The 12,269-nt window shown below is 48.3% G+C and overlaps 1 protein-coding gene across 1 annotated transcript in view; it reads left to right on the plus strand.

Annotated features, from left to right (window-relative positions):
• NPC1 (NPC intracellular cholesterol transporter 1) overlaps positions 1–12,269 on the plus strand; it is a 47,538-nt gene that overhangs the window by 33,358 nt on the left and 1,911 nt on the right. The window contains exons 12-23 of the mRNA XM_060121822.1: positions 240–429; positions 882–1,064; positions 1,840–1,954; positions 3,736–3,863; positions 3,959–4,099; positions 5,502–5,591; positions 5,995–6,185; positions 6,503–6,618; positions 7,270–7,399; positions 9,379–9,579; positions 10,468–10,699; positions 11,674–11,787. Coding sequence (XP_059977805.1) covers positions 240–429; positions 882–1,064; positions 1,840–1,954; positions 3,736–3,863; positions 3,959–4,099; positions 5,502–5,591; positions 5,995–6,185; positions 6,503–6,618; positions 7,270–7,399; positions 9,379–9,579; positions 10,468–10,699; positions 11,674–11,787 — 1,831 coding nt within the window. The remainder of the gene's footprint in view (positions 1–239; positions 430–881; positions 1,065–1,839; positions 1,955–3,735; positions 3,864–3,958; positions 4,100–5,501; positions 5,592–5,994; positions 6,186–6,502; positions 6,619–7,269; positions 7,400–9,378; positions 9,580–10,467; positions 10,700–11,673; positions 11,788–12,269) is intronic.

Here is a 12,269-nt window from a genome sequence, read left to right on the forward strand (position 1 = left end):
AAAAAAGAAGTGAGACCATGAAGCAGTTTTTAAACTTGTTCTAAACCTGTTTTAAATACTGGAAAACTCAGCATGTCTGGAACTTCGTAATCTGGAAGTGTCCTACCTTCTACTTGCCAGTGTAGAAGGTCCTAACGAGGTTAAGTGTGGCTTTTGTGTCGTAGAAGTTACGAAGAAGTTCCTTACTTAGTTGTCACTAAGTTTTAACTAAAAATACAAAATTTTGCTTACCCTTTTAGGTTTATTAATTTTGTGAAAAACTACAAGAATCCAAATCTGACCATTTCTTTTAAGGCTGAACGAAGTATTGAAGATGAAATAAACCGTGAAAGTAACAGTGATATCTTCACTGTTCTAATCAGCTATGGCATCATGTTTTTATATATTTCCATAGCCTTGGGGCATATCGAAAGCTGTAGCAGGTTTCTGGTAAGTGGGGTGTGTAGGTGTGTGTGTGCATGTGTGTGTGTATGTGTGTTAGAGGGAAATGACAGTACACAGCGTGATGGCATGTTTTTGCCTCTGCTTAATCCTAATTCATTATGTTCAAAACTACCTTAAATTGTCCTGTGTTTTACTTGTTTGTCACATTTTCTGCTTCCTGCATCTGTTTTCTTCAGTTCCAATTTCTTATCTTCAACTTAAAGTTTATTTCACATAATCCAGTTTTTTTTCTAACTTGCCATCACCTAAGAATGTAAGCTGATAAAATATGTTGCTAGGGAAGACCTAGACAACTTTTCATATCTTGTCTCAAACCGGGAACCGTACTTTTAAATCTAGATGGGCAATATCCAGGTAAAGAGGTGAAAATGAGGACCTTTTAGGAACAGGACAGAAAACACCCTAAATGAGGATCTATGTCTTTGTGGCGTCTCCAGGTGGATTCGAAAATCTCCCTGGGCATTGCGGGCATCCTGATCGTGCTGAGCTCGGTGGCGTGCTCCTTGGGCATCTTCAGCTACATTGGGATCCCCTTCACCCTCATTGTGATAGAAGTCATCCCATTCCTGGTGCTGGCCGTGGGAGTGGACAACATCTTCATTCTGGTCCAGACCTACCAGGTGCGTTTCAGAGTCTCACAGCGACTGACCAAGTACCAGGCTCCACATACGGCTGTTCAGCTCCATGTGGAGTATTTGAGTGTGACACGTGGAGACTTCGTTTCCGTTCCTCTGTGTTGCTTATTGGTGCCTGTAACTTGTTCTGGACATTTTGAGACCAAGAAGATTGAGACCAACATTCTCTTTGGTTGGTGGCATAGATATAAAGTGAGAATTTGGTTTTAAAATATGTGCAACATGTGTGCAAAAAGGGCTAACACGCTTGTAGAAAATATTTTGGGCACAACAGCTATTAAAATGATTCTCAATATAGTGTAAAGAATGAGGGATTTGTCAGAGGTGCCACTAAAAGGCAAAAGGTCAACACAGGACCCACTGATGTAAAAAATGACGTCAATCCGTTGGTTTTCCCAGGGTCCCTTGTCCTGTAGCGCTTACCTGGGCAGAGACCCAGTGGCATGTAGGAGTGTTATTTAAAGGTCCAGCCACCTGCAGCCTGCGTTGCTTGTATTTTCCTGATAACCTGATTCAATCCTTCCTTTAGATTCTCACCTGTTACCTGGCTCCGGGCTTCAGAAATATCCCAAATGAATCAACATGAGAAGTTTGGGGTCCTCACTGCTTTATTGTATAAAGTTCACAAACAACAAGTAGATGCTGCTAATCATTATTTTTTACCATCAGGTTAACACAAGGCACCAAAGAAGCAAAGAGGTGGCATTGTAATTGAGAAACTTTAATGTCGCGTGTTTAACTTTTTTTTTTTATTTTTAAGAGAGATGAACGTCTCCAAGGGGAGACGCTGGACCAGCAGGTGGGCCGGGTCCTGGGAGAAGTGGCCCCAAGTATTTTCCTGTCATCCTTTTCAGAGACGGTAGCATTTTTCTTAGGTAATTACTCTTTGAATCTGCCAACCCTGAGGTTTGCTGAGCCTGGGTGTATCAGTATATGACCCTTTGCGCTCTTTTTTAAGTTTTATTCTGTGATTGGAAAGTATCAGAGTGGACCACGAGAAAAATTGGTGGCAGTATCTTGGATGCCATTAGCAAGTGTCTTCTTTTTTTTAACTACATTATTTATTTATTTTTAATTTTTAATTTCCTAAAATTTTGGCCACACCACGGAGCATGCAGGATCCTAGTTCCCCCACCAGGGAATTCCCAGCAAGTGTCTTCCTTCTCACATTGTTTCAGGATGGTGTTGATGTTGGGGTTCAGATACCTGGGACTCCTGCCCCTGCCCGTTTAGGGCATCCATGGCAAGTGCTGGGGTTTGAAAATAGCACTCTTGAAGGACAGCCACAGGGTCCTTCCCGTCACAGCACTCTCGGCAGCAACTCCAAAATCACAGGCGTTAGCTCGCAAGGTGTTTGCCACTGTTCCGAAAGGCAGTCTCCCCGCCTCTGCGCACACGTCTCACTGGGAAGCAGCCTCGTCAATGAGCAGGAGTTCTTCAGTCTTCCCTCAACGCAAGGAGCCCGAATAAACTGGCACAAAACCCAGCACTTCTGTATTCTTTCATGTGGAGAAATCGGCAGCCTTACTAGCAGGGCACTGCCCACCCCCCTGTCTGGCATGTAGTAAGAGAAAACTGATCACATCCTCTGCAGAGGATGCTGATTAGAACCGCCCAGTAAGTCCAGGGAAGACACACGATCCGTGGGTCCCAGTGGAAATGCCTGCAGGGGCCACCAGGTCATCTTACAAGGGGCCATGGGAGGGACGTCGTAGGTGTGGTCTTTGGACACAGACACGCCGTTAGCATATATCATCCCCCGTCTCCACGAAGCAGTGCACTGTGAAACAAACCTGTGGCTCTTGTGGTTTCTCTTTATGGATACAGATGCAAAACGGTTACTTCCTCTTTTTCTATTATAAAAAAAAAAAACAGTGCAAGTATGTTGGTGATAGCAGCTGACCCTGGGCCTCAAGGTTGGAGTGACTTTGGGGGGACAGGAGGAGCAGCAGGGACCGTGGCACCCAGAGTCTGGGGTCCCATCTGCAAGAGGCAGCTATGTGTTGCTGGCCCAGTGCTGCCAGGTCCAATTTTTTTCTCAAGCGACGCTGTGAATCTAGATTTTTTTCCTCTCAAGTGACACTGTGAATCTCATTGTTAAATATTGGCTATTTATTTTTTAAAAACTGTTTTTAAATTCTAAAATGGGTTTATATATATCTGGCCCATGGGCAGCCAGTTTTCAGCTTCTGAGTCTTAGCCTGGAGGACGCTTGGAGCATCCTCATTTGTAACTAAACCGAGAGACTGACTGGATGTATAATAGCATATGGGAAATACCATCCCTCTTGTGGACTGAAGTGTAGCAGGTACTATAAGAAATGGCCTGTGTTAATGGATCTCAAATGTGAAAGTGCATGCATTTGCTTGGAGAGCTTGTTAAAGTATAGAGTTGGGATCATAGAATTCTGAACAGCAGAATTGGGGTTGAATTCCCATTGTCTTGATAAAGTAGGAGGGGGCCCGGTCCCTGGAACCCCAGGTGGTTCTGGTGTGACACCCGCAGATTGTGGAGAGTGCCTTTGGGTGGGAGGATTGGGGGGATTATTCTTGTAGGATTGGCCTGCTCTGGTGCCGCGTGTTCATACGTGCACGTGCCTGTGAGGCCTGCTGAGCCCTCAGCTGGGAAGGACGTGGCTGCTCTCTTCTCCCCGCAGGAGGCCTGTCCGTGATGCCGGCTGTGCACACCTTCTCTCTCTTTGCGGGGATGGCGGTCCTCATTGACTTCCTCCTTCAGATTACCTGTTTTGTGAGTCTCTTGGGGTTAGACGTTAAGCGGCAAGAGGTAAGTTGTCATCAGGCGTGCAGCCTGTTTCATTTGAGTCTAGAATCTAGATGAGGCGGCTGGAGGGTGACCTCTGTTCCTCTTCATCCCCTCAGAAGAACCGGCTGGACATCCTCTGCTGTGTCGGGGGCGCGGCAGACAGAGCAGGCATCCAGGCCTCGGAGAGCTGCTTATTCCGCTTCTTCAGAGACGCCTATGCTCCATTTCTGCTTAAGGACTGGATGCGGCCCATTGTGGTAGGAGCCTGTCTGTGGTTTTTCTCCCCAAAGTTGTCACATGCCTCCTAAGAAGTCAGAGTGCTTGGGAAGGATTCTGACAGCTGTTAAGTGTGTGTGTGTGTGTGTGTGTGTGTGTGTGTGTATATATATATATATATATATATATATATATATATACACATACACAAGAATGCAGAAGCAAATATATACAAATATAAAATATTTTTAGCAGGCAATATAAGCAAGAGTTTCTGTCTTAAGTTGGTTGTTTTGTTTTTAAATAATTACAGATTCATAGAAAGTAACAGAGGTAGTGCAGAGAAGGACCCAGCTGCCCTTTGCCAGTTTCCTCCCAAGGTCTTACGTAATTGTAGTTCAATATCAAAACCAAGAGTTCGACATTGGCACAATGTATGTGTCCAGTTCTGTGTCAGCTTATCACATGTGCAGATTCGTGTTAAGCACCAAGATATAGATCTGTTCCATCACCCTCGTCCTGCACCTTCAGTGTCACCCACCTCCCTCCCCTGCACTGTCCCTCATCCCCAGTAACCATGCAAGAGCGTTTTGTAGTACAGTTTACACACTGGATACAGCCAACAGCTATAATCTATCACATCTCCACTAAAAGAATGTAAATTCATTCCAGTAAAAGTAATAGTGGGCTTCCCTGGTGGCACAGTGGTTGAGAGTCCGCCTGCCAATGTGGGGGACACAGGTTCGTGCCCCGGTCCGGGAGGATCCCACATGCCGCGGAGCGGCTGGGCCCGTGAGCCATGGCCACTGGGCCTGTGCGTCCGGAGCCTGTGCTCCGCAATGGGAGAGGCCACAATGGTGAGAGGCCCGCGTACCGCAAAAAAAAAAAAAAAAAGTAATAGTAACACCTAACATTTATTGAACACTTAATATCTGGTATTGTGCTCAGAACCGGGTACTACGCTAAATTCTGGATTATCCCTAGAATTTTCTCATTTAATCCACAAAATTATCTGATGTTACAAGTCTTATTTTTCCTGTTTTATTGAGGAGGAAATAGAAGCTAAGAGAGGTTAAGTGACTTCCCCAGGGTCACTCAGCTTGTAAGTGGCAGAGCCAGGATTTGAACCCAGGTGGCTTTACTATTGAGACCGTGACCTCGGCTACTGTCCCAGACTCCTTGTTTTCTTAGCGTGTCATTTAAACTTGCTTTTCGTTTAGAAAAGTCCTGTTTTGTGTGTTTAAGATTTGATTTAGGGAGTTCCCTGGTGGTCCAGTGGGTAGGACTCAGCGCTCCCGGTGCAGGGGGCCTGGGTTCAATCCCTGGTCGGGGAACTAAATCCTGCATGCAGCCATAAATAAATAAAATAAATAAATAGATAAATAAATGATTTATGTTTTTAATCATGACAACTCTAACTCTGTAACTCACTTCACATTCTAGGTAGCGGTATTTGTGGGCGTTCTGTCATTCAGTATCGCAGTCCTGAACAAAGTAGAAATCGGCTTGGATCAGTCTCTGTCAATGCCAGATGTAAGACGCTTTCTTTTTTATTCTAACTCATTTAGCCCATGGTGAATGCATTTTTCAAAATACTCACGCAGGTGTTTCAGCTGATGTCCGCTTCTAAACGTGGGTGCTGGCAGGCTCTCCCGCATTGCAGGAACCTCGCCAGAGCTCTGCCCATGAGGCCCGGGCCTTCTGAGCTCACAGGCCTTGGGCATGGCTGCAGAACACAAGCAGCCGGTCTTGACCTCGTGAGGTGCCCTGCTGACGGTGGGACCAACTGGAAAAGCCCCTGGGCCCAGGGTGGGGAGGGGGCGCTGGCTGTGGAGGGAGTCAGGAACCTGGGCTCGAGGCGTCTCGGCCGGGAGCCCCCCTCTCGCTTGCACAGGACGTTCACACTGTGTCCTGTTGTCCTCTCTCTCTCTCTCAGGACTCCTACGTGACGGATTATTTCCAGTCCCTCAGTCGCTACCTGCACGCGGGCCCGCCCGTGTACTTTGTCATGGAGGGAGGGCACGACTACGCTTCTCTGAAAGGGCAGAACATGGTGTGCGGGGGCCTGGGCTGCAATAACGACTCGCTGGTGCAGCAGATCTTCACCGCCGCCCAGCTGGACAACTAGTCAGTACCCCAGCTGCGGACGGGCTCCTGGCCCGGGACCTCGGCCTGAAACCTCTCTCTTAAGATAGCTTTTCCTGGAAAATCTATCTTGCCAAATGTGGGTTGAATCTAGCTTTACCTGAGCAAAACCTTTTAAAGGGCAAATTTACCACCTCACGTTCTGAAGCTTTTCCCGTTAAGCACTAACGTGGTTTGTCTTCTGACTGGGTGGCATTAAAAGGTCTAGAAAAGGAAGTTTTGGATTTCAAGAAAAGGGACTGAAACTGAAGACTTCCCCCTTGTGGGGGCATCAGTAACCCTTTCTCTCCTTTCTCTAGTACCCGGATAGGCTTTGCTCCCTCGTCCTGGATTGACGATTATTTTGACTGGGTCAAGCCACAGTCGTCTTGCTGTAGAGTCTACAACAGCACGGATCGGTTCTGCAACGCATCGGGTACTTGATCCTTTTCCAGATCTTTCCCTCTTTTCTGAAGAACTTTAACATTATAATTTAAAAGTCATTTGCATTTTGCCTCCACGTCCACCTGTTTGTCTGCCATTGCTGCATCTCATTCCCCTTGGCATCATCCCCTTCCTCCATTGTGCACTCTGGGGATACCTTGTTGTCCCCTTTCCAGCCCCCGATGGGGCTGCAGGCTGAACAAGGCCCAGGTCAGGGGACCCTGGTTTTCAGGTTTGTCATCTTTTCCCGACAATGCTGTTGGTCTCTCTTGATTGGTATCTGGCCGTAGCTTCTCATGGGAGTGCTTTTCTTTGTTTATCACTATTGCCATATGGTTTTGTAAAAGTGTTGAGTCTGTCCTAGGATTTTCTTGATAAAAACATGGACGTCCTGGGCTCTGATAATAACATACTGAGGTTGTCCTTAAAGCAGGAAACCTGCTTCAGGGAAGAAAATTTGTACAGCCTGTGTTAGATGAAGATGGGACCTCAAGTTTGACTGTGAAAACCATGTGTTTGAAGCTTTGGGATAAACAGAAGGATTCAGGAAAAGAATTCCCGTCACTTCTTTATCATTATTTTTAAATGTTTTAATATGGAGACCCATCCTTCTCACCGTGGCTCCCCCAACCTGTTTGCACAGTGGTTGACCCTGCCTGCGTCCACTGCCGGCCTCTGACTCCAGAGGGCAAGCAGAGGCCTCAGGGTGCAGACTTCATGAGGTTCCTGCCCATGTTCCTCTCCGATAACCCGAACCCCAAGTGTGGCAAAGGGTAAGTGACACGGAACCCATTCAGCTTTAATTTGCACTGGGAAGCTGGGGAGGGCTGGGGTGGGAATGGTGGGTGGGAAGGTCCTCTTCTCTGCCACTCCCCACCCTGTCCCGCAGAGAAACCAAAACGCCTTTAAAGAAAACTCCTCATCTTAAAAGAAGATGGTTCTGGAGAACTTAGGGGCAGGATAGGAATAAAGACACAGATGTAGAGAATGGACTTGAGGACCCGGGGAGAGGGAAGGGTAAGCTGGGATGAAGTGAGAGAGTGGCATGGACATATATATACTACCAAACGTAAAATAGGTAGCTAGTGGGAAGCAGCCACATAGCACAGGGAGATCAGCTCAGTGCTTTGTGTCCCACTAGAGGGGTGGGATAGGGAGGGTGGGAGGGAGATGCAAGAGATATGGGGATATATGTATACGTATAGCTGATTCACTTTGTTATACAGCAGAAACTAACACAACATTGTAAAGCAATTATACTCCAGTAAAGATGTTAAAAAAAAAAAAAAAGAAAGAAAACTCCTCCTCATTCTGACCCGATTCCATCCTGGCTTGAGCATTCTGTCTCACACTCCCCTCCTGGCGGCATGAAGGACACAGTCCTGTGCAGACCACCGGCAGGGCAGATTGTGGGGAGGGATGCGGGCGATTCAGGATGTGAAAGGGTTTGTCCAGTTGTGTCTGGAGCATATGGGGCACTGCAGCTCTGCTCTGGTGACATCACCCGGGATGAAGGTTTAGATTCTTTTTTTTTTAATTTTATTTATTTATTTTTGGCTGCAGTGGGTCTTTGTTGCTGGGCGCGGGCTTTCTCTAGTTGTGGCGAGCGGGGGCTGCTCTTCGCTGTGCTGCTTGGGCCTCTCATTGCGGTGGCTTCTCTTGTTGCGGTGCATGGGCTCCAGGCATGCGGGCTTCAGTAGTTGTGACCCACGGGCTTAGTTGCTCTGCAGTATGTGGGATCTTCCCAGACCAGGGCTCGAACCCGTGTCCCCCACATTGGCAGGTGGATTCTTAACCACTGTGCCACCAGGGAAGCTCTGAAGGTTTAGATTCTTTTAGCCCCACTGTGCTTCTTGCCAGCCTGTCTGTACATGAGGTTATGGGCTGTCTGACTCCCCCATCTAGCCAGGCAGCCAGCTACTGTGGGAACAGGATCTCTGGCCCAGAAATAGCAAAGATGACTGAAGTCTGGAGTTGGGCGGATTTGGATGTTTTGGTAGGAAGGTGAGTGTCCAGGTGTACATTAGGTAAACGCTGGACATCCCTGTTCTTCGTAAGAATACATAATGTGACCAGAGTCCCGTCAGTCATACATCTCACGTCTGTGTTTTGAGACCTAGACTAGGTACCATGGGAGGCCTGTCCCTAAAAATAAAGAAGAAATGAACCCCGTAGCTTGGTCTCCTGGCAGACTGAATGCTCGGCTACATAAAAGAAGTCAGAATGAATTCAACTCGTAGGAGGGCAACAGACAGGGAGCCTCCTGTGTGCCAGGATCGTGCCAGGCACCTCACTGACACTACTTCACTGACTCACCACACAGCCCCATGAGTAGGTGGTGGTACACCCTTTGCAGATGATACTGCAGCCCAAATTTAGTAATTCTGCTCAGGGTTCCAGGGCCGAGGTCGACCTCATGGCGGTCTGACTTCAGGGCCCTTGTCCGTTTGCGCCTCCTGTTACACAGCACTGCTGAGCAAACCCTGTAGAAGAACACACTGGGCTGTGAGCAGAACCAGCTACAGAAACAGTAGCGGCTACGCATCAAAGAAACCAAAGCAGCAAAGAAAAGCCAGTGTGGGAAGGAATGAGCTAAACCTTCATCGCGCCTTTTCAGGGGCTTCCCTGTCCCTGAAATTGACAGCTGGTCTGATCCCTGAGTCCAGGGTCAGGTGACACCACTCAGCCTTGATGCTCAGATTCTGCAGGTACGGCATGAGGTGTTGCCTTTGATACCACTGTCTTCTCCCAGGGGACACGCCGCTTACAGCGCGGCAGTTAACATCCTCGGCAACGGCACGGGCGTCGGAGCCACGTACTTCATGACCTACCACACGGTGCTCAAGACCTCCGCTGACTTCATCGACGCCATGGAAAAGGCCCGCCTCATCGCCAGCAACATCACCAGAACCATGGGCCTGGAAGGAAGTGATCACCGTGTGTTCCCATACAGGTAACGTGTGGATTTTGTAAATGAGGGTGTCCTGGGGAAGTGCCCACACCCTGGGGTTCCCTTGCTGGGGGGGCCGACACTCGGTTTTCCTTCTGAACCTGGCTCCATCCTGAGCACAGGTGAAGCCTGTCTCAGGAAACGGCACCTGGGCCAGAATCTGAAGCACCTACTGAGGTCTCGGGGCTGGAGCTCACACCCTGCAAAACAGGCGGGGGGCACGGGTCGCGGCACCTGGGGAGCAGCTTCACAGAGCGGGCCTGGCAACTGATCGCTGGGGACAGTGACTTTATGGAGGTTTCTCTTTTTTCATTTATTGTTTTCCTTTTTTTTCCTCATAAAGAAAATATTTTATGAAATACTGAATTTAGAAAATATAGAAAAGTAGGAGAAACAAGTGATTTTCCCCCCAACCCCTGTAATCTCACTGAAGGGAGTCTGGACCTGTTCCTGGCAGGAGGACAGCCTGTTTTCCTGTGGAAGGAGTTCTTGGAGTGGGTGTCCTGACTCCTTAGAGGAGCTGGTTAACTTTGCTGAAAAAGCATTTTCTTCTCAGGCCCTGCATAGACCCCGTTTGGCTGGGGTTAGCCCTCAGGATAGACCAGGGCTTGTTTTCCCAAAATACCACGGAATATTCTTTGTCAATAAATGCCTATAAAGTTGGGCACATGAACAAAAACCTTATATAAAATACATATCTCGGAGGCCCTTCTTTGGGTGTCAGTGGCCAGAGGTCCAGCTTAACTGCTGGAGGTGAGTCTTGCACAAACAGGGAGGTTTTGTGTGAGGATGTCTCTCAAGGTAGTTTCTGTTTTGCAGTTGTGGCAGGATGAGGAGTAAAGATTCCGGAAGCAAAAACAAGCTGTAACAGAACCTTCTCCCCCTCTCCAGCGTGTTCTACGTCTTCTATGAACAGTACCTGACCATGATTGACGACACTCTCTTTAACCTCGGTGTGTCCCTGGGTGCCATCTTCGTGGTGACCGTGGTTCTCCTGGGCTGTGAGCTGTGGTCGGCAGTGATCATGTGCGTCACCATTGCTATGATCTTGGTCAACATGTTCGGCGTCATGTGGCTCTGGGGCATCAGTTTGAATGCGGTTTCTTTGGTCAACTTGGTTATGGTGAGTCCTGGTCCACTCAGTTTGTCCCTCACTCCTTATGTCACTGCTGTACATTGTTTCTTGGGGTGAGAGATCAAGGCCAGCTCCTGCTCTTGGCGCACATGGTCAGGTGGGGTCAGTGGCAGGTGGAGTTGGACGTGGGTGGTACGTATAGCAATGGAAATGTGAGGTCATGGTCTGGCTTAGGCATTCTGCCTTTAAATTATTATTCTGGGGCTTCCCTGGTGGCACAGTGGTTGAGAGTCTGCCTGCCGATGCAGGGGACACGGGTTTGTGCCCCGGTCCGGGAAGATCCCACATGCCGCGGAGCGGCTGGGCCCGTGAGCCATGGCCGCTGAGCCTGCGCGTCCGGAGCCTGTGCTCCGCAACGGGAGAGGCCACAACAGTGAGAGGCCCGCGTACCGCAAAAAAAAAAAATTTATTATTCTGAAGGGTGCTTTGCCAAAGTATGTAGCCTGATGACAGCATGATGTTCAGTTTTCAGTTAGAAAAACTGCCCCTTCTCAGTGGAATTTTCTGACCAAGGCCTTTTGCCTTCCATGTGGTTGCCAGGTGCTTTTTAATAGTCTTGAATATGTGCACATTTGAGAAAGTATTAACAGAAAACAGACACAGTGCATCTGCTCTTCAGATACGAACTGAACGTGGCTTCAGGGGGAGTGGTAGTGAGGCCCAGCTAAAGAAATGACAGTGTGCTGGCTGGCTGGGGGTTGGGGGGAACTTGAGAGGTTTCAGCTGTTTCTCCGTAATAGAGGCAGATCTGCTGGAGGAAACTGTGCCTGGAGGGTTCCACACGCTTCCTGGGACAGTTTAAGTTGGTGTGATGGGAGCTTTGTCTTGTGAGTTAGAGGCGGTGCTCCGGGCTCCTTTACCTCCCAGGTGCCCTGATAACCACAGATCCCAGGAAAAGGGGTGGTTGCTTTTACTGTTTTTAACTGGAGAAGGGCAGTTGTAAAGGAAGCACTTTATTTCAGAGCTGTGGCATCTCCGTGGAGTTCTGCAGCCATATCACGAGAGCGTTCACGGTGAGCACGAAGGGAAGCCGCGTGGAACGGGCAGAAGAGGCGCTCTCCCGCATGGGCAGCTCTGTAAGTACAGCCCGAGCAGATGACTCGGGCAGATACCTCACCGCGAAGTACCCAGCTTGGTGACTGAGTGTTTCTCAGGAGAAGGAACTTTAAGATTCAGTAGGGAAAGCAGAATTTGTATCTTTTACTTAGCAGCAGCTCCTAAGGATTATAGGTTTTCAGGCAATTCATGAAATAGCTGTATCTTGCATAGAGCTCCACCCTGAAATTCTTTAGAACTGTTACTGCTGGAGACTCCTTTGCAGACGACAGTATGGCTGAAGCAGTAAAACAGAGAAGTTTGATTTGAGAGCTGTTTAAAACCCAGGCCAGCCATGTGTGCTGAAAAGCAGGGGAGCTGCCATGCTTGGAGCCCAGTGTGCAGTTTGTGGTTCACATTTGGAGAATCTTCTCAGGCTAAACCAGGATACAGGACTGAACTATGAGCCAGTTACTTTACCACCAGACAACACTGTTACAGAGTAACAACAAAAAGTGTGTAA

The sequence above is a fragment of the Lagenorhynchus albirostris genome, chromosome 14, assembly GCF_949774975.1.
Source record: "Lagenorhynchus albirostris chromosome 14, mLagAlb1.1, whole genome shotgun sequence".
NCBI lineage: Eukaryota > Metazoa > Chordata > Mammalia > Artiodactyla > Delphinidae > Lagenorhynchus > Lagenorhynchus albirostris.